Genomic DNA, 27217 nt, shown 5'->3' with positions numbered 1-27217 from the left:
TAAAAAGTGGTGTTCACTTGTGGAGATTATCTTGCTGAACAAAACGTGTATCATAAATGTTTGTTTACCACATAGTTTATTTTCTACAATAATCTAAAGTTCAATGTAAAAATCCCACAGGCCTCTTTGACAAGAGCACCATTACACCGTAATTCTAATTTCTGCATGAGGCCAAAGAAAACCACCATCCCTGTGGCAATCTATTAAAGCCATAACTAAATTTTAAAATTTAATAAATCGGCTGAAAGACTCAGGTTTGTATTTTAAAAAAAAAAGTGGGAGCCCTCTGAAGCCCCTCCCAGCCCTTAGAGGCACAAACTGTTTAAATCCGCCCCTGCAGTAGGAACCATCAAGTGAGTAATATGTGAAAGAAAGAATAAAAAAAAACAACGCATACTGACCGAAAAAAAAAAAAAAAATTCAAAAGGTGTGTGAGACATGGATCAAGAGATGAAGGGTGGGGGCCCACAGATACCTCCTATGCCTACAGGCCCAGAATTTAGCGCTACGGCCCTGTTGCTTCTACTTAAATGGCAATGCAAATGCAAATAGGTTGGCGTTAAATGCCATAATTGGATACTGTTTGATTTATGTCATACATTAAATGTCAAGTGTTCAAAAAATATTGAGTGCAATAAATGAAAGGAATTGATCATTTATTTTAACTCTGAGTCTCAGCTGGTTGAAGCAGAAAGGCCTGCAACAACTGTGTTAGCATGTCATCAGGAAACTAAAGAGCTGTTTTGTAAATAGGCCACAGCTTGGACATTCCTCTGTTCACACACTGACGTAAACAAGGCGAGGAATGGTCACTTCTGCTGCTGGCACTCTCTCCACTACAGTAGGGTGGCAGTAATGTTCCAAGGCACAGGCCAGTCACATGTAGAAACACTCAAGTGCTGTAGGCAAAAGGCTCCTCCCCTTGGTAACCGGTGAAGGTACACATGCATGCAGGAGCACTGCAGCCTGTCCCCTGTGGCCATGCAGATCTGAGTCCACAGTTCTTTTCCTGGGGCTACATTTAAGCTTTTGTTTTGAAAGTCACCTGTCTTACTAACTTATCTACCTAGCTCCACACCCAAACACACCCACATGCACACACCTACATTACAAAAAAAAAAAAAAAAAAGATGCTATACCATGTGTGCAGCCTGGAGTATGAACTCAGACTGGCAGAGTGACACTGCATGGAGGGCGCCTCCCCCGTGCACAGATAAAACTGAGGGCCAGGAATCCCCTCACTTCTCCTTATCAGCATCTAAAAATAAATAGTTGCTCACTTTTACAGTTTAGATCCATTAGCACTATCCACAGGTTGCAAAGTGTCATCACCTTTAATATCATTGTGTAAAGCTGCACACCCTCAGGGCCCAGATGAAGACAGTAATCTTTATTTTATTGTTATTCCTTTACAAGGAAGAACAGGATGTACAAGCTAGTTTAAAAGGTTTCACTTTCTCTATTGTTTAAAAAAAACATCTTATTTTTACAGTTTTATAAATGTAGCTCAATTCTACAAAATTATGAATATCGTCTAATGTTTTAATTCAAACAGGCACCCATGGCGAGGGTTTGGACCCCCTGCACCCACCGCTCCATAAATCCATATTTCTGTGTCTCTCATAAATAAATAAAAGGCAAACTGTGGGGATCAGTGACACTGTTTGGGTCGACAAGTACAGTGACAACGACTTGATTTTCCACACAGTAGCCTTTTTTTTTCACTCCCCCAGCCTGGAGGGACCCAAGGCACGGCCCTTATTATGATTTGATGAAATAACCCCTCTCTGCCTCCTTTAAGCCCATCCCTTTGCTCCGTGTACCCACTGATCATCATGCCACTTTCATACCCTAATGTACTTTCTACGCTGGAGAAATCCACATGCACCTCCAAACATTTTTTTCTTGTGATTTTTAAGGGAGATTTTATTTAGAGGCGGTGCTTGTTGGCTCCAGAGTAGCGTCGTAACGACACTTTTTTTCCCCCAGTCCCTGTTAAAAGAGTTAGACCGGGGCCAGAGTTGGTGCTGGGGGGTCGCCTATAGTTTAGTAATTTCCTGGGGGGTAATTGCTGCGTTTTTTTTTTAATGCCATCAGATTTTTTTTCTGTTTTATTTTATTTTTTATTTTTCTACTTCTCTGAAAAATCGCCACTCTCTCACTCTTAAAGATCTGATACCGTTTCGAGATTTTTTCCTTTCAGATCATGAGCAAACTATATGTTGGGAATTTAAGTCCTTCGGTCACTGTCGAGGACTTGAAGCAGCTCTTTGGGGAGTGGAAGCTGCCAGTGGCCGAGCAGGTCCTACTGAAATCCGGCTATGCTTTTATGGACTTGCCCGACCAGAACTCGGCCATAAAGGCTATAGACACTCTTTCTGGTAAGTGTGGATTTGATAAGTGATGCTGTGCTGCTGGTGACAGGAAAAATGAAGTCAAACTGCAAGATGAGGTTAAAAACACAAAAGGCTGTCCGAAATGTGGAAATATTAACCATTTGCTTGTGTTATTATTATTTTTGTTGTTGTTGTTCGGGACAGTGTGATCACATCCGTGTGCCATCAGAGTTTAGATGAACGCATGCAACATAAAATTGGATAAATGATCGATCACAGGACACAGTCGGGGCTTTAGTGCCCTAAAGAAAACACGAGCCGTCGTACCGTTATTTACGCGCACAATAACCTATATTTTGGAGATTCCGATAGTGAGGGGTGCTACTTTGCAATCACCCGCTGGAATGTATGGGATGGTCTGATGGTTCGGGTAGGCATAATTATTTTTCACTTATTTTTTATCTTGATTTTATTGAAGAGAGCAGAGCGAAGCGAGCGCGGAAAACTTGTCAAATCCATGTTCCTCTGATGTCTGGGTATGTTTTTACGAGGTGTCTTGGAGGTGGGTCATGGGGGTCCGGAGGAAAGAGCTAATAAACAGGTAGCTGAGGGGGGACGAGGTGAGACGCTAATTCCGTGCTGCGCCAGGCCACTCAATAGTAACGAAAAGCCGTGTTCAAGCTTCGCCGAGGAGCGCTTTCTAATTCGCCCCCGGCTCGGTTAACACGAATTAAGAAACACCTACCTAGAAGAGAAAGAGTACAAGTCATACTTCTTTCAAACCATCTCTTCTTTTGATGTTGCATTCTTTACTGGGAGCAGAAAAAAATACCCCTCATTGCACTGTGAGAGGGCTGTGGGAGTGGAAAGCATGGCTGCCCATTCCCCCCCTATACTATAAGCTTATCATGCTTCATTTTGGCGCCGATTCTCCTCAATTGTGACCCTCAAAATGTCACACTGTGGTTGTTTTAATCCAACAGTTTATCCGCCGCCGTGCGCAACGACGCGCCCGTGTCCAGTACTTTTTTTAGGGGTTGGCTGTTTGAATGGGGACGCACCTACTTGGTGAAGTGATTCAAAGTGTTGCTGTGCAGGCCTACCAGCTTACATTGTTGCCTAATGTCAAACTATCAATTCTCGCCCCTACAGGTAAAGTTGAATTACACGGAAAGGTGATAGAGGTAGACTACTCTGTTCCCAAAAAACTAAGGTAGGCCTACAATCTGACACACACACACACACACACACACGCACACACACATTTTGTCATACGCCTATACTGTGCCCCATGACAGACTGTGACCTGTAGGCTTCCGCTGTGAAATATAGCACCCCGCTTTCCTTCTCCTCTCGGCCTGTGTGCGTGACTTTGCACCACGCTGTTGTTGTTTTACTCCTCGCCGATGGAAGGATAATTGCACGGCGATAAAACAAAAGAAAGAAAGCGACAAAGGAGCAGTTTAGCCCCAACATCCGCAGAACACACGGTGGCTGCTGCCATATCGCGTGATCTGCAGCGAGGCCTACCCCCACTGTAAAACATGGACACACACACATAATAATTGTATCTTAATTGAATCATATATATATTGTAAGCATACTTTTAATGTAGGCTGCTGTGTCATTTGTTTCCCCACGAGGCCGTTTTTCCCTGTATGTGAGCGATAAAGTTAGGTTTCATTATTGACTGTAACACCGCAATGCACGATGAGTTGCATACCAATCAGCTGAGCCTCTCCTCTGCTTGCTATATGCATGTGTGTGTATGCATGTGAGAAACACACATTGTGTGTGTGTGTGTGAGTGTGTGTGCGAGGAAAGCGCAAGTTGAATGTTTTTGAGAGAAATGTATCAGTAAACCCTAAACTCCACCACACATCTGTCAAATGTTGTGCTTTTTTACAAGTTTGTGCACACAAGAGAAATCCACGAGCTTTTAATTGCGTTGGAATAAAAATTAAACATTTTTTTCCACCACGAGCGTAATGCGTAATAAACTCTGGGACATTACGCGCCCTATACGCTCTCAACACGTATAGACCCACCCTTTTTTCTCAACAATGCCTTTGGCTTTAGGGGAAAGACTACATTGCGTGACCAAAAGGTAAATATTCAAGCCCCTTGTGGAGGAACACGTGACTTATACTTTATGCGCTTCCAGCACAGTCCTCCCCCTTCAGTGCAGGCTACACTTTCCTGCATTACAGCCCCCGCTTTTTTTTTTTCCGCTATGCCACACCGTGGAGAAAAATCAGTATGTTTTCTACGTCTTAAAGATCGAGCTGCTGTGTTGTTTCCTCCTTTCAAGGCTCGTTTTTTGGACTTTCAAGGCGCAACATGGTGTAAGAGCCTGCGCCACTCCCCACAGTTAGTGTGCACGTAGGCCATGATGGCAATGTTGGAGAGCCTCATAATGGCTGCCATGATGGCCTCGCACACTGCACGGCTATAGGCGGAATCAGATGGAGCAAATGTCCTTACATGTGCTCGCATGTGTCCAATCGGCGGTGTGTGGAGCTGCTGGCCGTGTGTGCATGTTGTGAACAGGCCTGCAAAGCGAAATCTTCGCCATTTATCAGCGAGGTCGACACGAGTGCAGCGTATGACACGTACAGGTGTTCATTTTGAGTCAGTGGGCGAAATCACACGTGGAGGTGTAACTCCACGGTAAAATAGTGCTTTCCCACGGTGAGAATTTAATTTAACTTAATGGTAAAAAAAAAAATCTCCCTCCGTTTTTCTTTTCATCGTCGTCAGCTTTTTTTTTTTTTTTTTTTTAAATATTGCAGGAATATTTACACTAATTTGAAATTTAAAGCGTAAAATGCGTATTTTCTAACCTGCAGCGAAAAAATGTATTTGTCGTATTTTAATACACGTCGTCGTGATGCATATTTTTTAAAATCACATTCAAATGTAATTTTAATTCATTCTCACTGTCTCAGACATATTGAGAAATTACTTTTATATTTAACAATACACGTTTAAAATACTCAAACGGAATTTCCATGATGTTATTTCTAAATCCTGTGTTTAGATAATTATATACTAATTGTGGGCATTGTTATGGCTTTGATTTTAAATACATAGTGACAGGGTTTGAAGAGTGAATCAATCAGCAGTTTTTGTTTTGTCATTAAGGCAGCAGTGTGTGAGCTCATCTTCAGGCCTGCTGGCATTTCTTGGTTTTGTGAGACTGCTGTAGTTTCAGCTGCTGTGTTTGCTGTTTGTTTATATATTTCTGCTGTGTAATGTGTTCAGTGTACTAATGGGCATAGTGAGATTATCTATGAAATTATGTCTGTTTTTAAAGGCAAAACTTGTTATTGTTTATTATGCTGCCTAGTCTAATAACATTATTTGTTGATGAGTTTCTTCTGTAAAAGATTGGGCCTTTTTTAAATGCGACTTTTAATAACATAGAAAAGATAAAGCTGTGAATTGTTGTGCTTTTCATGTTCTATTTATTATTTAAATGTTATTTCCCTTATATGAAATTTAGATTTTGATATTTCAAATTGGTGCAAAAGTGCTCACTTTTCTGTAGTGTTTATTTAGCAGTTTATGAGAAACAAAAACATATGTATCAGAATTACAAAAAAAAGGTATACAAAATAATATGTTGCCTGTACAATTCATGCACGCAAACTTGTACATGTTGGTCTAACACTTTGTACAGAACCATAATTTTTGCTGTTATATATTTAGTTAATGAACCATAAATGAAAGATGTCTTTAAGAAAAAGAGAAAGAAAAAGAGAAAAGAGAGCAAAAGTGTCCACTTTCACATTACTTTCATACAAGTAATTTGAACAGAAATAAACAATCTTTTTGATTTTATTTGTAAAAAGCTTTTAAAGCGTTTTGTTATAGAAATTAGAGGAATAGTAATTTGCTTTTTAACCAGACATATTTTAAATAGAGTTTTAGAAATTATCATGGCTATTTTAATCAAATTAGTGACGTGATCTGTATTACAATGATAATGCAGTAGGTTACATAATACTAATTGATCCTGTATTTCAGTGCTGAGACAGCTGTTTTTCAAAATGAATCCTTTTTTTTACCTATAAGTGAGAAAAACATTTTTCTGATATATGTTTTTAAAATTATCATAACCATCTGAGCTTATTATGTGACTTTTTGATGAAAATTTACTGTTAAACAATTTAACGATAAAACAATCGATACAACAAAGCTCATGAAACATTAGAGAAAATAAGTACATTCATGTAGGATGATTATTAATAATACTGTAATTTATTATGTCTTAATTTTAATGGAAGAATGACTCTCATTTTGATAAGCAAATTAAGTTTGTTTTCTCAAAACTTATTATTATTCTTGCATTTTGCTTGTGTGTTTTGTTGGGTTTTTTTTAAAGTGGCTTATTTTGATACCAGAAAACAGCATTTTTCTCACCCTTGTTAAGTGTTCCTGTTAAGTGATGCATGTGGCTGCAACATACCAGGGAGCTGAGTGTGACTTGCCGTTAATTGATAATGGTGCTACATAAAGGACATGCGGTGTTGTTTGACTGTCAAACAGGCGAAGGCGGTGGAGGTGTGGACAGAGCGGCTGACGTGATCTCTCTGTGTGAGCCTGATCAACGAGTAATATTAAGCATGTGAAGACAGCCTTGCTGTTGTGGTGTAAACACATTTAAAGCCTGAAAAGTATTCAAGTTGTTTACTCGCTTGTAATGGTGACAAAGACTGTTTTTTGGTGATAGCAACAAAACCAGACTTTTCTCCTCCTAATTATCTCTTTTCACCTTTGACTTAACCTGGAGTGAAAATGTGCTCAAATAAACAGGTGACGATTGAATGCTTGCACTCCATCAGGCATTACACAGGAAACACAGGCTGAACTCTTTATATAAATCTAAGTTTTGCTGCTCAGTGCTGTTTGATAAAGCTAAATTGACTGCGAGGACTTTTTTCTCGCAAAAGCATACACGCCAAGACATGGGTGTAAACATCTGCATTGCACCACAGTGGTGCACATGCACATGTGTGTGTTGGGTCGTCAGTGCACACTGAGTCAAAACAGCGAAATACGATAGCCATCAGTTGATCCACTCCGAATCCATTAATACTCCCCAGTTGATCCTGGTTGTAGGGGAAGCTCTCCAATTTAGGCTCCGGTTTTGTCCGGAGTGATAGCAGGAGGCACTGCTCCCCTCTGAAGCCACATCCGCTGCACCCTCCTCCTGACTCCTCATGTCTCCCCTCACCTGTCTGTGTGGAGGGATCGCACTCAGTGATCTGTTTTGTGGAGCAGATGCCCGAATTGTCTCTCAACTCTTTATTTTCCACCTTAAAGAGCTTATTTGGTGATTTTTTAATTTTTTTTTTACTTACCGTTGGTCTGTCTCAGGTTTTTCACTCATTAAGGGTGAAAAGACTACATGTCGTAGATTAATTTATCTTCGACTGAGCCCCTATGGTGTAAAATAATGCTCACGAGGTGTGAAAAAATAATGCCAAATGAGAAAGTTCTTCATTAGCGCGTCCAGGAATAATGACTATCTACTTGTCAGGTATTGGCTAAAGCTTTTTATTTTGAGCGCGTTCAAGTTGCTGCATTTAAATTTCAGCCCTTTTCCCATTGCTGCTAGATTTGTATAGCAATTATTAACTTTTTCATGAAACTGGGATAGTGTATTTTTCTCCTGAAGTGATAACAGACTCGCTACAACACTGCAACTGAGTATATAGCTTAAGGGAGCGGCGAGATAAGATGTGAGAGCATTGTAAATTCATTGTGTGTGTGTGTGTGTGTATCAGACCTGTGGGATCGTTGTGTTTAAGCTCCCAGAGAGTTTGAATTTTTTTTTTTTTAAACATACACTTGTGCATCACCGCAGCAAATGTAGAGATTCATCCCTCAGTAAGCTTGTGGTTCAGATTCCTCTCCAACCTGTTGCATGTGTGCATGTGTTAATGTGTTCCTGCAGAATTAAACTCATTCATTAGAAGGAGGAGTTAAGTAATCAGTTAGATGACTTTGAAAAGCAGCAGAGAGGAAATGTGGAAGGTGCTGTTGAGATGGGAAGGGGTTCTCTGGCTGACTGTCCCCAGTCTCACCTATTTCTGTTAATCACTAAAAAAAATGGAGTTGAGAGAAGGAAAAGCAGTTCACCATTATGAGGTGGTTTCTTCGTTAGATGCTTGTTGCTGAGAAACACTTTTCATCCTATGGGAGATTAAGGGGACACTTAATCTGCTTTTGTTTTAATTTTTTTTTATTCTTAATTTAGTCAGGATGTCCCATTGGGATGCAAGATCCCTTCTTCCTGGTCAAAACATTAAAAGTTTCACATAAAAACAATCACACATAATATAGTAAGTAAGTTAGTAAGCTAAATCTATCTGTGTAGCACCTTTCAAAGATAGATAAACCCATAGTCCTTTACATTAAAGATAGATATGCAATAAAAGCAATATAAGGATGAAGATAAAATTGCAGTGACAAACAGCACACAAAGCTGAAAAGTTAAATCACAGCAACAACAAAACAAATGAAGGCAGAAACACACATTTACAAACAAAGAATATAACATATAAAAAGTAATAAGAAATGTGGATGATGCAAATTAAAACAACAGCAGTTGATGAGAAAAAAATATAGAGAAAAAAATGGTGTTTGTATTTGTGACTGTACGTTGCGCATTAGCTCTCACTGGTTGTATTTTTTGAATGATGTGAGTAATGGAGAGACAGCTCACGGTAGAGGTAAAACAAACCGTCATTGATTAGAGATGAGAGGCAGGAAGCCTCCTTGAACCGAGTCACTGAAGCAATTTTTCTTCCAACTGTCTGAAAGTGAAAGTGTCACTAATGATATATTCTCGAAGGCTCATTGAAGTTAACTTCTGTTAGTGGAAAATAAAAGAAAAGAAAGAAAGAAAATAAATTTCTGCACACGGATAACCTTTTATGTTATCAGCATTTTTTGTTTTTTGGCGGGGGGTGGGGGAATCCTCCACCAGAAAATTTTAAGCATCGAACACACAATTTCCTGCATTCTGGTGAAATTGTAGGCACCATGTTGTGCTTTTCCTGCATCAGTTTATGGTGTCAATGTACTGAAAAAATGTCCTCAGCTACTTTTTTTTTTTTTTTTTTTGGAGGAGACAAATGCATATATCTCCCCTCAAAATCTACATCCTATGGTTGGCTTTGACTTTGACTGTATTTCACTGTTGATAGTGATATCTTCCTGAGTGACTGGCACAGAATTGCGATGTATGTGTGGTGGTAGCTGATGACTGGTTAGGGGGCAGGGGGGGGGCAACGTCAAACTTTCCTGACTTTTTATTTTTATTTTAAATGAGCGTGTCTTTCTTTGTTCCCTTTCTAAACTCTGAGGTTTTTGCGGGTCCGTGAACGCAGCACAGGCGCAGGCTCTCCATGACTTTTGTTTTTTTTCCCCAGCCGCAGTATGTGACTCGCAGGGTGGATAATTGATCCATTCAGAGCTGATCAGATCAAATTGAGAGAGGAGAGGAGCAGCTGCTATGAGTAAATGCAAACTTTTAGACTTGTCAGAATGAACGGTAAAGTTTCAGTTTCAGTGGGCTTGACGTTCTGCTGCTCCATCGGGGCCCAGAGTAGGAATGGTATATTCCAGCAGTGCTCCTAATGAACGGTCCAGCTTCAAAAATAGAAAACGTAATGGTCGTGGCAGATGTTTTAACTGTGGTGGGTTGCCACGAATAAATGACAGAAACCCTGCTCTTACACACCTGTTTACCAGGTGTGTATATGACAATTCCTAGTGTGCTGTTTGTACAAAACACAAGTGTGACCGCTGTCCCAATTCTCTATAGATAGGTCGACATTGTTTTGAGCAGATGTTTGAGGATGCTGTTTTGCTAAGCAGGGTTTGATGAATTGCAGGAATCTTAAATGTGCTGCATGCAAATATTTAATGAATTATGAATAATGATTCTGAGTAGTGCAGTTTGTACCCAAGTTCTTTTTTAAGGGAAGTAATTTGAAGATGTAACAGCTGCTCTGTCTCTCCTTCCTTTTCTATATCCCTCTGTTGCTCAGTCTGTGTGTGTGTGTGTGTGTGTGTGTGTGTGTGCACGCAGCATTTGGGATATGTACATGTAGATGTGTTCGCACACAGCTTGAACACAACACTGGAGAAATAGAAAATCTGTAAAATCCCAGCTGAAAGCTACATACCGGATGTAAACTTTAGCTTTTCTCAGCCCTCTGTGTGCCAGTGCTCCCTCCCAGTGGGCACCCAAGGGTGTGGTTTTTTTGGAAGGATGGGCAGCTGAGGCGCACAGCAGGTGGCAATTCTTACACAGCCAGACCCCGTCCTTGTCCCATATCAACACCATATAACCCTGCTGGAACTTTATACCTCTGATGGGTCTTGAACAGGTGAAATGTATATGGCGAAAACTCCCAACAGCCAATCAGAGTGAGCCACAGGCTTTACATGCAGCCAATCCCGTGCAAGCGGGTGGAGTGGTTGGGCTCGAGGCTCGTGAAGAGACTTTATTACCCTGTCTTAGAGCCTGAAGGAGGGAATGCTGTCGGCCTGAAGCTTCACTCAGGTCAAATTAGTCTCTTCTGTTGAACCTTTGCACCTCAAACATTTCTCAGTGTTTTACCTTGATTTTAACATTTCAGGCAGAGGTGTGCCCACAGGGGTGGCCAGTGGTGGCACAAGCCCCCCTTAAATATTTGGGGCCCTCTTACCAGAGTCAAAAGTTGATAGCTAGTTGGCTTAAAGTATTGTGTATGGATTACTGAAGGGGACTATCAGGCCCAGGGACCCTGGACCACAACCGATGTATGACGTGACTGTTGACATTTGTTGTTGGAAAATCAAATGACTACAACGGAGGACAAAACATTAACAAAAAGATGCAAAATGACCATAAAAGACTCAAGACAGCAACAAGACATACAAAACAGCCACACAGAGAAGAAAAAATGCAAAGAGAAACATATTCACCTCCATAGAAAACGACTTCAAAGAAACAAAAATGACCACAAAGTGACACAAACAACCTCAAAGAGGAACATTGCACACAAAGACAGAAAATGGCTTTAAAGAGACACAAAATTCTGAAAAGGAGATGCAAAACAACCATAAAGAAACAAAAAAAAAACAATCACAAAGAGGCACAAACTGACCTCTAAAAGATTCAAAATGCCCACACAAACACAACAAATGACCATACAGAAAATGGCTTTTGTGCTCTGTCTGAGCAGATTAGAGTAGGACCCTGCTTGACCTCATGTTTGTAATTTAACAAAGTAACTTGAAATATTGCTGTTAAACTGAGCCTCACCTTGTTCAAAGTGAACTTAAAGGGTAACTACACCCTCAAATTCTGCAGGACCCCTCTCTCCCAACATATTTAAAACAATAAATGAGCAAAAACTGAAGGAGGCATAGCAATGGCTTGTAGCTCACAGCAAATCCAAGCAGATACATACAGTCGAATATTGATCAAGAAAAGCTGTTTTTGTTAAAAAACGCAGTGTAAATTTGTTGAAAATTCACTTGCATTAGAATTATATCCCTGCAAGAATCTATGTAATTATGTGTGCAGCTAAAGATAACTTAGTGTGTAGTTCCTCTTTGAAGAAGTATTTCACTGCTGGAAAGATGGTCTTTATATAAAACTGGGCTGTCTATGATGTGGAAAAATGCAAATACTTGACATTGGTGCTGCATGACCAGAAAAAATAAAAGGAAAATGACTGTGGCATTTGGTTTTTTACTCAAGAGGTACAAAACCTACAACTACCAGAATGCACTGGGCCAAACTGGCCCAATAAATGCTCCTGCTAGTGGATGATGTAATGCGAGCTTGGCCGTTTTTTCAAAGAAAACAGTATGGCAGCCGGCTGGTGAAAAAATCGATCTTAAGTAACAGTTAAACAGGAAGCAAAAATACGTTTTAAAAACATTTGAGCGGAGAAATATTCGACACAGTAATACAGTTTTGGCTCATATTTGATCATCATTTGATCTCAGTTTATTCATTCCTCATTTTTAACAAGAGAACAGTATGGTGTCCACTTCCTGTTCACAAACCCTCTTATTACAGGTAAACAATTCACTTTAATATGTTTCTGAACACAATTTTAGGTGAGAAACAGGCAATACAGTAACAGAATCTTAGTTTGTATTTGATCATTTCTGCCTAGTTTTACTTTTTGATCTGAAAGAGAGAACGTGAGAGAGAGAGATATCTCTTGATCCACCTCTGTTGGCACGTATCGGAAAATGTGAAAGTAAAATCTTTAGTTAGATCTTCAGGAGACGAGCAGGGCGTTTACCAAAGTTCATTTATATATACTACCCACATTGGTAGGAAGCAAAGGTGGTTGAAAATCAGCAAAGTATCCCTTTAACAACTTAAGCTTTGTTTAATCAAATTGTAACACACTGAAAACAATGTGTGGTAAAGCAAAAGCAGTAAAGTTTGGCCCTTTCCCAAGGACTATCACTTTTTTCTTTTTCTTTTTATTCCTCCAGAGTTTGCAGGGCTGACCGTCTTTAAAAGAGGAACATCCAGATATGGCGTAAAAATATGAAATAATATGCATGGATTGTTTTGTATACGCTACCTGTTTCTCCCATGTAGTCGTGGAATTTTTGTTGGACATATGATTTTCTGATGTCAGCTCTCTGTGAAGCAGCAAAAAAATCGAAAGGTACAGTCTTCTGACATTTACAGCACCTTGATGTGGGAGCAAAACTGTGCCATTGTGCTCCTGAATATGTGTGTCTGTGTGTGTTTACAGGTAGCGCTGTATTCAGTTCCAACTGTTCCAGGTTAGGTTCTCCACGTTGCCATGGGAACCAGTTTTGAGTGTTTTGCTTAGTTATAGGAGGAGAGCTCGAACGATGAAGGCTTTCAGAAAATGAACCCAAAGTCCTCCAGTGTACAGAACACCACGCTACAAGCTGCAAAAAAAAAAGAAAAAAAAAGTTGAGATTACTGCATGCAACACCCTGAGATTCACCCTACAAGTGATCATTATAATATCTTTTGATATCACACTCTGAATCCTATGATTACAGCTTAAATTTGTTATGAACTGCTGTCAGTTTGGGGACCCTGTAATTTCCACCCATTTCCCAGGAGAGTTGAGTCTGCCTCCCGGTTATAGCTGCAAGCCCCGGCCTGCAGTCCGGCCGTGTGCTGGTGGCTCACACTATGGGCGGTGCAGTGGTCAGAGTGCTGATTTTATATGACAGTGAATACATAGCCTGGTAAGGTGCCTCAATAAAAACGCCCGTGTAAAGCTATCGCTTCATTGAAACCTTCAAGTGCTCATTTTCTTCCCACAAGTGCGGCAGAGAAAACTGCTGAGTGGGCTGTCCATCTATGTCACAGCGGCAGCCCCTTTGTGACCTTTCTTATTCATAAACCCACTTGGAGCCGCCATTTCCATCCTTTTCCATATGTATGCAACGGAAGCTGGGAAAGTCCCCCCCAAACAGAACAAGTCATCTACAGTAAGGTCTGCACACAGCTGAGCCTCCGACACAAACCTGAAACACAGTCTGACCATTGTGCTTCCTCTGTTTTACACCGTTTCTGACGGAAGAGGAAGACGTGGAGAAAACTTCCGAGTCAAAGACGTGTGCGTGACCCACACGCATGCTTAGGCTTTCCTCTCGGTGTGTGTGCGTGCTCCTGCATGGGGGAGAAATGAGCACTGCTGGTAGAGGGCAGCATTTCTTCCCCCTGACAGGGAGACCGGCTGTGTGAGACTGCTGCTGCTGGTGGCTTGAAGTGGCTGCTCACACACAGGAGGATTTGTTTGAGACTGACCGTATCGGAAATCATGTATATTCTCACATAAGTTCTCACATCTGATTTTATTCCTTTAATGAGTTTGTGTACCTTGACTTATAACCACAGTCCTGACTTATAAGTTATTGAAAGAATATCCAAACATTGAGCAATTACATTGAAGTCCTCTCTGAAACTGTCCTCGTGTTAAACTTAATTTTAAAGAGACATTTTGATTTTAGGTGTCAGGTGCACTCAGAGCTTTGCTGGTAATAGGTTAAGTGTTGTTAGAGTGTGTTATGTTTCATGCAGTGGTGGAGGCAATATTCAGATCTTTCACTTGAGTGGAGGTAGCAATACTATAGTGCAAAAGTACTGTTACAAGTAAAAATTATGCATTCAAAATGAAGGAATATTAATAGTTAATTTATTTGATTGGGAGGCATGTTTAATAACAGCAAAACTATATCAGAACATCTGTTTACAATTTCGCACACAAGTCCTGCAGTATAATCCAAGTTTCGTTTATCTAGTCATATTCTCAGTACTTCCCAAACACATGCATTTTTACTAAATCCTTACTATTTAAAACTGAACTGAAAGTGAAATGCATTTATACTCTTTTCAAAGATACCAATACTAAGGTTTTAGCAAAAAATAAATAAATGCACGTGTTCAGGACGTGCTGCGCATTTGACTGGATGAGTTAGACGTATAATACTGCACAACTTATGTAAGAGTTTGTAAACAGATGTTTTAGATAGTTTTGCTTTAAAATGTGGGCCACGATCAATCTATAAATCATTATGTTTGTGGATTTACGTGGAGCCATGTGAAAAAAACATCTTTACAATTTTAGGGACACAGCATGACTAAAAGATATCCAAATTGTTATTTTGTGGGTGAAATATTCCTTTAAGTAAAATTACAAATGTATTAGCATTAAATTATACTTAAATACCAAAAAGTAAACATGCTCATTATGCAAAATGGCTGTTTCATATTAATATAATATAATATTATGTAATTTTTTTCTGTTTTATAGTGCAAAATAATTTAATTGAACACATGCATTCAAAAACTGTGAACAATCGCATTTCACTATTGGAATTCTTTGATTAATAGTGTTTTTTAAATATTAATCATTCAATAGCCCTAATTATAATTGGTTCATTTATATTTTGTGTAGATAATCTAAATTTGCTAAATGAGTACATTATAGTAGAATAAAAAATAAAATATTTGCCCCTTAAATGTGGCAGAGTAGAAGTATGCCTATAAAGGAGCACAAAATAGAAATACTCAAAGAAGGTACACTTCCCTCAAAATTGTACTTGTATACAGTATACAGTAAATCTTTTTTTTTTGCTTTCCATGTCTAGTTATAAGCTCTGGATTTGCAGCCTTGTTTGAAAATGTAATTATTACACTAAAATAGAAGACCAGAGAATAATCAACATGGAAAAAAAATAGAAATGCATTTGCAGACTGTAAATCCTTAAACATATAAAGGGAGTCTTGTGAAATTGCCCATAAGGTATGAAAATTTTAAATGAGACATGTAGAAAAAACATGATTTGAGTACAAGCCAAATTTGTTTGATTTCTTTCAAAAACATGGCAGAGGGCAGCGAGTAGCTCAACAAAAAGTAGGCCCAAAAATTAGCAGGAAACTAGTAGAAATTTCCAAGGCAATTACCTGAAAATGAGCAGCAAAAAAAGTGCTGAAAAAACTGAACCAGATTTTTAAATGTATAACGAAAGAAATGACAGATATATAATGAGAATAATCATTAATATAGTTTTGTCTTTGTTTTCCCTAAGTTTTTGGTAATTTACAAATAATGCCCCCTTTCAAACCAATTTTCAGGCCATTTCCTAATACTAATTTCTTGCAATTTACATGACATTTCTTTCCAAGTTGCTCATCGCCTTTTTCCCCCATGTTTATCAAAAAAATCAAAGCAATTTGCTCTGGTTTGAAAGGGTTAAACTGCTTGTGAAAGGCTTATGAATGCAGCACAAGAAAAGTAATGTGGATCCAGGTTTCAAGGGGTTAATGAACTGAGCTGTGGCAGCGTTTGGAGGCCATCCTTTAGTTTCAGCACAAGTCGCATCGGCAATTGTGACATGCCATAAAGCCTGTTGTTTTACACAGCTGTGCTTGATCCCGACTCTGATTCGCTGAGCTCAGAGATGAGTCGGGTAATGTGGGCCAGGCAGGTGCTGGAGAGGACGGCTCCATCTGCCTCTCTGCCAAGTGACCCAACACATGCCAATAGCCCGTCGGTCGCAGTGTGAGAGAAAGACAGAGCACGTATGTGAAAGAGAGTGATAGCGAGAGAGCGGCGGAGCAGAGTTGCAGGGGAAAGGGAGGACCCGATGGGAGTCCGTTTGATTGTATCACACCAAATGTCAGGTTGCAGCGGAGTAGTCTCATACAGCCGAGAGCAGCAGAGAGCTGCACACGCAGGGCCACTGAACAGAATGTGGAAGAAACGGTTTGTAAATAGTTGTTGTCTTGCCGACCCCTTGGCTAATATTTCCCAGGAGGCGCAGAATGTTTTATCGTGAAGCGCTCAATCTGTGTGTGTCTCACTAAACAGTCTATACTCAGGGTTTCCCATGGGCACAGTAGCTGCTGCGGTATCTCTACTGTACACAAGGAATTTCATTCCTGGGGTTTTAAAGCTATTATGTCCCCATTTTAAATGCTTTTATGAGTAAAACATTACAAATAATATGTGCAAACACAGCTGATGGATTGATTGTGCGTATGTGTTTAGAGTTTTTGATATGTCTTGTTGCCGTCCGTCTTCAGCAGTTGCCAAAGCGCTGGTTGCCCATCCAGCAATGCAGCACCTCTGTCTCGTGCATGCAAACAACATTATGACACTGATTGATGAATTGCCCGTCCCTGTCAGGTTAAATGAAGCACACACTGACACAAATCCAATTAAAATTGACGAGTGCCCCTATAGCAGAGCACGATCTTGTTAAAAAAAAAAACCCAAAGGCAAAAACACGGACATCTTCAGCTCACCAGGATAGTAAATATTTGATGCCGGAGCAGCCATGCATGAGTTCTTGTTGGAGGGTTTGCAAAAGTTAATGGCGTCTTGTGAGATTTTTTTTTTTTTTTTTTGTGCTCTCATATACTGAACATCAACATTCAGTGCAGGTGATCTACATTTTCAGTAATGGTAAAATCCACAAGATGCAGCTGTAGTCGTCACACTCGCTTTCCACTGCAGCATTTGGTACTTGTCTTCCCTCCATCCTCCTCCTCCATCCTCCTCCTCCTGCATGTGCATGTTTTGTGTCAGTGCGCCATGTCATGCGTACCACCTAGATTGCGTGCATTGTCTCTCACTGCCTCCCCTCCAGCTCACAATGTCACTGCTCCCCTGGCACAGCGTGGCAGCGCAGAATGAAGCCGGCTGTGTGTTAGCATGAGCGGGTGTAAATAGCGTACAACTCTATGTTATGTACTGTAAGCTGAATGTGAGCTGCCCTATCAGATCAGCGTAACAGAGACAGGCAGTTATTCTTAGTAGAGTCGCGGTTACCACTAGTGGAATTCTTCGACAACAGTAGACATCTGTGTGTGTGTGTGTGTGTGTGTGTCCAAGTCATTGCATACGTGTGTGTTTGTACACTGCCTCTGTGTTCCTGCCATTCCCCCCAAGTGGGAGGCAACAGTTCATTTCAGCGATGGTTGCTGAGATGGTTTTGTTTTAAGTGGTGTGAGGAGTGACTCCAGGCAGGCCAGTTTCCGGTCGCTTGACGTTGCGGGAGAATAAATTACAGAGATATAGAATGACAAGCTTCAAAGGCAAGTTTTATGTCAAAGAGGCAGCGGTGAAGATGTGGACCGGCTAAATACGATCCATCAAATATGCTTCACTAGAGGAAAAGTCTAATTTAACAGGACTTGTGTTTGTTCTTTCTGTTGTCATCTGTAGTCGTTGCACCCTTTGATGGATGCACGGCCACCTCGGGCATTTGTAGAGCATTTACAGTATGGCTGCTTCCTCCCCGTCACCGCACATCATCAAAGCTGGCGTATCCCCTGTGCTCAAGGCTCATGATTCACAACCCAAGTCCACACAAACACACACACACACACAGAGGGGCTCTGATTTGATCAAACGTCACTGCACATAACAGAAATGCCACCAGACAAACTGCAGCTCTGATTTGCTTTTCATAACATTGACCATTTTTTTGCGGGTTCTTAGCGTCCTTATAAAACACAGCCCACCACTGCAGATGTTGCTACAGAGAGATCCGATCATGACGAACAATCTTATTATTTGCGCTCAGATCTGCCAGGCCTTCACACTGACTCAGTGCTTTTCAGAACAGTTGTGTTGTGGCTGTCTTAAGGAATGAGCGTCCAGGTTTTCAGGTCAGCCCTCGCTCCTAATAGCCCCTTCAACTTAGACATGGTGTTTGTTAAAGAGGGGAACCAGCCTGTTTTCTGCCAGGAATGATGAAAGCAGCCCGCCTGTAAATGCTTGCAGATTTGTTTTGGTGTTTCTGCGTGGAGGAGAGTCGTAAGCCCGAGTACAGGGCTGGAAATAGTTGTTAAATTAGCGGACTGCACCCTTGAATATCCTGTCTAGCAAAACAGAGACCGTCTCTTATTGTTATTAATCCCTCTATAATGATCCTCAGGTGACACCCCGACATGTTTGTTTTTACGCCGTGTGTTTGTTGCATTCACAAACTGTAGGATTTTGTCAGAAAATCAAACCTGGGAGACAAACAATAAACAAACAAAGCGTTGCGGAGGCTGCAGCTTTTTTGCGAGTTGAAGAATCGCAGCGACTCGGCAGACGTCCTGGTTCCTCTGAGCGCCTTATAGTCACATATAGAAGAAGTACCAACAACAAACCTTTCCCTCAGGCTTTCTCACAATCACCAATAATTCTCCCTTGCCTTCTCTGTCTCACTTTAAATGCTGCCCACACAACAGGCATTTCCACCCGCTCCCCTCTGCAGTGGAGCTCAAGCTTCCACACTTGAGATATCGATGTCAACTCAGGATATTTACTCAAGTATTTATCGCATATTGATCAAGGCTGGCAACCCTGTGAGCATCTCCGATAATTGAATTAGTCTTCATATTACATTCCCACACAGCGCACAGGCCAAACTTGTCGCTGAAACACACGCGCAGCTCTGAATCTGAACCAGCCACAACTTCCTTCTCAAGCCCCCTCCTCATTTCAGAGAGTAGGTCAGGATTTGGAGCCGTTTTAGCCGCAGGATTAAAGTCTGACAGGGATAATGCCACTTCAGCCACTTGTGAGTCACATGACACAAGATGATTCAAGGTTTTGGGAGGAGCACTACGTATGTAATTAATGTATTGGAGGCCCTGGTGCATTTGAATCCACCCAGCTGGTCACCCACAGACAATTAAAAAACGGCTCTTTAACTGACGACAGTGAGATAAACAGTAGTGTGTTCTTCTTCCACGCTCATTTTTGCACCTCTCCACTCTCACCCTCTGCAGTCAGTAAATATAATCCAGTCTGTCTAATGCTCAGAACTGCCTATTGATGTAATTTTAACCTTAAACCCGATTGTACTGCCCCCCCCCAACCCACCCCCCCCACCCCCAACCCACACAAGAGCGTCCTATATAGATAATCCCACCGCCTTGTTAATCTGTTGATGACTTATCGGGGCTACCGCACTTTATTTACTTTACTACACTTCACTCACTTGTGTAAAATTGCTGCTGGTCTGCAGTTCATTTAATCTGTTCTTATCTATCAGTGGCTCTGTTGTCCTTTACTTGCATGTTTATTTTTGAGAGGCGTCAGTTTTTTGTGATGTTAAAACTGGTTTATGTCAAATTAAAATGGAATCAAATCGATAAATAGATGATACTCTTAACTTCTGGCTAATATCTGTTGTGAGTGCATAACTATTTCCAGGCTGTGACTCACAATCATTTTCAGTACAATTTATGTTTGTTTTGTTGTTTTTTGTTTTTGTTTAATTAATTATTTGGTTGTGTAAAATGTCAGAAAATATTGAAAAATGTTGATCTAATGTTTCCAGGGGACAATTTTTGTTTTTACAATGACATAAGACACTAAAGTAGCCGGCACCAGCACTTTATTTGTTTGAAAAATGTTTAGCACATTATCAAAATTGGCAGCAATTAATTTTCTGTCAATCACCTAATCAATTAACTGGCTTGTTTCAGGTCTAAAAAATGTGGTAATTCAAATACTTGAATTAAATTAATACCATTTGATTAAAATTCTGCCATTTCTACCTTAATTTTTATTTATTCTTTCCTTTATCTTAGCAGGTAAAAGTCTGTTTGAGATTAAAATAAATAATATAAGTTAATAAAAACTGAACCAGGCAACTGTCAAGCAACACAAAGGGTGTTTACAATTTGATTTCCCCAAACTATCTAAAATGAAGTAAAAACAAAAAAATGAACCAAGAGTGCTATTTTTCAGATTCCCTAAAATGTGCTTAAATTTATCAAGAGTCATTTTGCATTAAGGCACCACAATCAAAATCAAACACACAGCTTGAATTAAACTCATGCTCCACCACATGCACAGTGTCTCCCGGCCTGGCACCGGCTCTTGACCCTGTGTTTGAGAAACACGGTGCGCGTTTTGCTGTTTCCAAAAGCTTTGTTCGGCTGCTGTTTGGAGAGCGAGGACTCCTCAGTGGCAGCAGCTGTGACTGGCAGGGTTTTTTTTGTTTGTTTGTTTGTTTGTTTATTTGTTTTTAAATATGCTGCTTATTGACCAGGCTCGTCAGTGTTTCTCAGTGGATGAATCTTCACTCACCTCCTGCTAGTTGCTTTACGTGTTTTCACTCTGCGAGGAACTTCCCCGCAGACAGGGGGAGGGGAAACAAGAGAGGAGGTAGTGCGTTCATGTGTGTGTGAACAAGTAAAGCTGGCTCTCCAGAGGGAGCTGGAGGGAGCAGTGAGACGGGTAGAGAGAGGGGACGATGAGAGACAGACTGTAGCAGCAGACAGGCAGGGAGGAAAGCAGGCAGGGAAACAGTTTGAGGGCTTTCGTAATGTTGAGTGGTGCGCGTGCGGTATTGATCCAGGTTAACCCTGCCGGGACCTACACCTATGGCAGGCGGGCTCAGCCTTCCAGCTACAGTATAATACCTCATGGTCGGCAGATTAAAGGATGAGACCTAAGGAGCAAGCTGCACAACTCAACATAAAGAAACAGAAGCAGCCATGAGGAGCAGCTAACAGCGGACCCACACTGCACCGCCGCAGTATGAGCTGGTATCCACCTGTCAGTAGCTCTTAGCACTGAGGTGTGTGAGTGAGACACAGAAAATACATCAGTGTGTGCATGTAGAGAAAAGTAGGCACACCGGTCGGCTATACATTAGTGTGTGTTTGTGTTAGATATGCGTGTGTGTGTGTGACTGTGTGTCCCTGTGGGCTCACTGTGTGCCTGTCAGTGACAGTGCTGACTACGTGCTTTGTGACGGGGGACTCAGAGGAGCCCTCAGTTAGCGGAGGAGCAGTGTGGAGGAGCAGGCGAGCGTTTGATGTGCGCAGGACAGGACAGAGCAGCATGGCACATGACTCTGCAAGTCCTCTTGAATCATCTTTCTGTTTGTTTATTTCATTATTTTTAGTCTGACGCTTGTGGCTTCGTGGCATGGGAAGTGGTTTAAGCACCAGTATAATGAACTGTAAATGTTATAATTGCAGGTGATTGAATGTTTGTATGCATTGTGCATGGTAAGCAGAAATTATTGCAACTTGTTTTCTCACCCATCACATTAATGAGCTAGTTTATTTTGTTTTAGGTGTTTCTTTTTTAAGGGCTGTTGCAAGGTCTTGTGTGTGTGGCAACTAATTTTAAACCCCCCTCCCGTTCACTCAAATACATATTTTGCTTATTGTTACTTCACTTGGACGTTTGACCTTCACTGTGCAGAATGATGCACGTGCAGAGTTTGACACTAGAGGACTGTTTTCACATCTTAAATGTGAGTCTAACACGTGTGCGAAGGAGCATGATCTTTTGATATCACACGTAGTTCGGAAACTATCGTGATCCAGAATGAAACTTAACACAAGTCTGATATGAAAACTTGAAACCTCCAGCGCACACATACACTGAGAATGGACTTTTGTGAAGTCTTGTGTCCAGTAGTTAAAATTATGAAATGAACAATGTTTGCATAATCATTTTTTTACTAAGCGAGAAGAAGTAAAAGCATGGGCGGATTATGAGACTATGGGATATGCATAGAAATATGCAAAAAGCCTTACCGCCTCTTGTCACAAAACACAGACTTTGTGGTTTTGCATTTTTTGGTGGAGTCATTATGGTCTTGTGGTTTTGTGTCTCTTTAAGGTCCCTTTTTGTCTTTTTTTGTTTCTCTTGTGACATAAAATAAAAGTGCTGACATCTTAAATATAAAAACAATCAGAACGCTGTGCTATGATACTCAAATGGAAGAAATTAAGGATGATGTAATCATAATCTAAGCAGTTCAATTCAACATAGCAACAGAAAGGGAGAGACACTTAGAGACATAGAGTGATAATAAGGCAAGCAGAACAGATAATTTTAGCAAAGAATTTCAGGGTATAAGATAACAAAAAGCAGAGAACATAAGTACATACATGTAGCGTTATGTGCTTATCTTATTATTTTTAGATATTTCTGTGTAAGCTTAAAAAGTAATTTTGTCATTGTCAGTGAATATGATACATTTGGCTATTGGCCTGTATATAACGGCCGTCTTCCTGTTGTGTGTTTAGATAAATATGTGGGATGGATTCAGCGTGCAGATGTTACTCTATCTGTTGGCATGTTTCCGAAGGCTCCCCATATGGATGTTTCGTGGCGGTTTTGATGAGATTTAATCTTGCAAATATCATTTCCCCTTTGGAGAATTCATTGTCCAGGTAGTAGTATCATATTAACACACGAGCTCCAGTACAGTGCTGACTTGTGATTATGAATGACGAGCTCCCTGCTGCAGAGTAATTGACTGTTTCCTGCCTCTGTTTATTTGCCGGAGGAAGAATCAGCAAAACATGCATTTAGATAAACTTGAAACAAGAATGTATGTTGCACCAAATATAAACGTCCAGAGTTGATTTAAAATATGTGGATGCATGTTCGGAGCCATACTGTGGGCCTACAGTTGCCGTGTTAGAGCAAACAGTTTTCAATTAAATAGAAATGCATTGTGACACAGCGATAGGCAAATGGAACATTTTAAAATACTCATTTCATTGGCTTAGTAGGCGTGACGGGAGAAAATGTGTTTTGTGTCAGCTGGGCTCCCCGTGGCATTTTAGCACTGACTGGAAATTAATTTGTAGTGATTACACCTGAGAACTGGAAATCATTTTATATCTGCTGCAGTATGCAAATGGGTTTGGACAGAAAATGTCTGTGTGTGAATTATCATATTGTACATAGTTATTTTCTACATTTTTTAATCATATTATCTGCATATTTTTGAGCTCACATGCAGTGAAAATCAGAACACCTACAAACGCTTCTGTTGATATAGTTGATAATGAGCGAGGACGGTCTGAGTCAGAGTAAACAGTTTCTCACGCTGTGCTCAAACATGAATGTTTTGCTTCGCCTGAGTCACTGGAAATCTAATTTGAGTCTCTTGTAATTATCCTCATCATGTGACACTGAATCATTACCTGATACAAGATATTAATTTACTTGAAATTTCCTTGCGTACCAGAAGGCCTCGCCAATGAACTTTGTACCGCATTCAAATGGATGAAGAAACAACACGCAGTCTCTCCCTATTTACATCTTTCTATTAAGCAGCTGAGTGAGTGTCGACAGTGAGGAGCAGATACACGTCAACAGGAAGGCTGTGGCTTCCATTAGAGCTGCATGTGCCTACCTGCCTGCCTCTCGGCCTGCGCTCCCCGCCTCGGTGCCACAGAGAAAACTAATGCATGAAGAGAAACAGGCAGGTAAGCCTGCTGAATTCTGATGAGTTCTCAACCGCCAAGGGCTGGGAGGGAAAACAGAAGCAGGCACCTGATTCTACACACTGAGATGAGATGGTTAGCAGCACTGTGGAGCGGCAGCTTTGTTCACTCCGCAGTATCAGTGTGAAAAATATGTGGTGAGGGAACAATGAAGAAGAGCAGATACAATGGCTGTTTTCTTGATGGGGGGAAAGATCCTTGATGAATGCAAATGAATGCCTGGAGGAATGAAAGGCTTTAATGAGACTGAATGTGAAGGAAACTGTCACCAGTAACACTTATTATTACTTTGGAAATTTTAGTACAGCATGTATATTCTTTTAGATGAACCAAGGACTGCCTGGTTTTTGATTTAGGTTTTTTTTTTTTTGTCTCAGGGGTGTCTCTACAATTTAAGGAGAAATAAGCAATTTCCCCACAAACACTCCCTGAAGGTTTTCTCAAAAACAGCCAATATGACACTGTTTTATTGTAGTGTATGGAAATTACTATTACTGTTAGTTTGAAACATGAATCAACATCAGTTTTTTGTGGTGCTGCTCAAACACCTTTCACAAGCATTTAAACCTTTGAGAATGTGAGCAAATTGGTTTGGTTTCTTTTTAAAAAAAAAAAGGGGGGAAAAAGCAATCAGCAGCTTGGCATGAAATTTCCAGCAAATTACCAAAACTTTGTGAAAGGTGACAAGACGATAACCTGAAAATTAGCTTTAACAATAGAGAGAATCATTAGAAAATTATCAAATAACAGAGAAAAAAAATCAAGAAAACTAGATTTATAATTATATATTTAAAATTAGGTTACAAAAAATATATATTTATTGTTATTTTTATTTTATTGCCTTTTACTAGATCCTTGCACTTTTTTTGGGACATGTCTTTCTAAGTTGTTCATCGTCATTGTAACATTATTGAATGAAATCAAGCCAGTTTGCTCAGGTGTCAAAGGCTTAAAGCTGCTTCAACTAATATGCTGCACATTCAGCAGTGGGTCAGGTGACTACATATATGCTCACTGTATCCTCATACAACGGCTGGTATGATTTCCTACGAATTAGCCCATGAAGGAAGTTATGGCGTGAACTTTAAGTTACATATTTATGTAAAGTTAACATTGGTCTCCAGGGAAAAGTCCCACCCCAACCTTCCTCCTGACTACGCTCAGGACCGTTTCCTTCTTTACTCCCATCAGCACATTCGTCATGTGATTGCACCTGTCATAATATGTGGGTTATGCACGAACTACTGGCACATCATTACATGGGAAATTTACAAATTTAATGTCATTACTTTTTGTAGAAAAACATAACAGCAGTGCATGAGCAGCCCAGTATGTGAAAGGTGTTGCTTGGATTGACGAACCACCCTATCACCAGATTATGCAGCTCCTGTTAGCTATACAGAGCATTTAGCACCTTTCAGTTCATTGTTTTGATTAGTTTTTTAGCACATAACTTTTGGTCCACTCTCACAGCTCTTGGCAGCTCTCAGGTTATTTTAATGGCAGACACAGTAAGTCACTAGCAAACATAGTGCAGCATTTAGCAGGTAAAAAGACAGATATTTCACACCGGAGTTGGTGGAGACCAAAAACAGAGCTAAAAGAGAGTGAATATTGAACCTAACATTTGACTTCTGGTCAATCAATTTTGGGACTCTTACATAGCTTGTAAAAATATTTCCTGACTGTCAACAAGCACAACACTTATTCAAAGGAGATACATAAAAATGGTATTCAGATAGTTCAAGAGGGTTTTTAAAGGTGTTGCAATTGCCTCCAGTCTCCTCTATGGCAATGTTACTTGACTTGCTAGCAAGAAAATACTGCTGGCAACAAAAAAGAAGCTTTTTTTTGCTCTAACTTGAGTCTTTCCAGCAGGCAGCATTTCCTCTGACTGTCTGCCTCTTACAGTATATAAAATTCTATAGGGAAACATTGTTAAGGGTTATGCCGTGGTTGGTGCCTTAGTGACAGGCAGAGCTTTAATCAGTTCGGGCTGCACGATTACTCAGATATTATCAAAATAACCAGATGGCCAGTTTCCATATCAAAAATCACAGGAGCAGCATATTTGTAATAAATGTAAAGTGTCTCACAACATAGCATTATAAATGGAACATTGTGGTGCGAGAGAGATGCCCTGGCCTGCAAATCATATTCCAGGCATAAGGGAACATGCTTGTTTGGTACAGATCCTAGCAAAAAAAATTACCTTTTCCACTAAAATCATGACTCATCATGCAATCATGAGGATTTTGTTTTTTGCATACTGTGCAGCCCTATTACCAATGTTGAATAAAATGTTGAGTCTTAGCAGCCAGCATTGCCTGCCAAATACAGTTTTCAGGGTCAAGAATGAACTTTCAATCACAGTTTCAGTCTTTATCTCTTATGAGCATGCATAATTTGAAACATAATAAAAAAACCATCTACATTCAGATAACAGTGAATTTTAGCTGCCTTTAATGTCAGTATAATTTACTAAAATTTCAAAAAAATTGAGGATAAGGTTATTGCTATTGCTATTAATTAAAGGAAAAATAGGAATGTCCTTAAAAGAAAATCTCAACTGAAACTCAATCAAATGTTCATTCATTAATATATTATTGGAAAATTTGCATTTCCTATATGCTTAAGTGTTTGCTAGCCTGAAGTTAAATTTCACATTTTACACTCAGACCTTCTGTGACTGCAATGACAAGTGTAAAAATGTAACACTGTTGTTATGTTCATTATTTTAATACACAATTGCTCTTTCAAGGAAATTACAGACGTGTAAGATTACCACTGTCTATAATAAAATGCTAAATATGTTGGGTTTTTACACATGCACACACACACACACACACACACACACACACACATACAGTGTGTATATATATATATATATATTTTAATGTCTACATTGAATCATATACATTTCTTCTAAGCACTGGATGCACAGGATGTGCTGAAAAAAAATGGTGCAACATCTAAAAATACGTTGTGTGTTGCTGTGTATGCACCTTTACATACAGCCTATGGTATAATGTGAGCTGAGGAACTGCTTCAGGGTTTGTTTGTCCTTCTGGAGGACAGATAGCACCAC

General features: G+C 40.2%; 1 protein-coding gene across 2 annotated transcripts in view; it reads left to right on the top strand.

Moving 5' to 3' along the window:
- The first annotated feature begins 1870 nt into the window (after window positions 1–1870).
- igf2bp2a (insulin-like growth factor 2 mRNA binding protein 2a) overlaps window positions 1871–27217 on the top strand; it is a 62974-nt gene continuing 37627 nt past the window's right edge. Inside the window, exons 1-2 of one of the 2 annotated variants that reach the window (XM_042495014.1) lie at window positions 1871–2381; window positions 3489–3549. In XM_042495014.1, coding sequence (XP_042350948.1) covers window positions 2207–2381; window positions 3489–3549 — 236 coding nt within the window. In that variant the 5' untranslated portion in view covers window positions 1871–2206. The remainder of the gene's footprint in view (window positions 2382–3488; window positions 3550–27217) is intronic. The other variant, XM_042495013.1, reaches the window with a different exon arrangement.

This window comes from Plectropomus leopardus, chromosome 10 (genome assembly GCF_008729295.1).
Source record: "Plectropomus leopardus isolate mb chromosome 10, YSFRI_Pleo_2.0, whole genome shotgun sequence".
Classification (NCBI taxonomy): Eukaryota; Metazoa; Chordata; class Actinopteri; order Perciformes; family Serranidae; genus Plectropomus; species Plectropomus leopardus.
The sequence above is the reverse complement of the archived record's forward strand: the minus strand, read 5'-3'. Positions and strand labels throughout refer to the sequence as shown.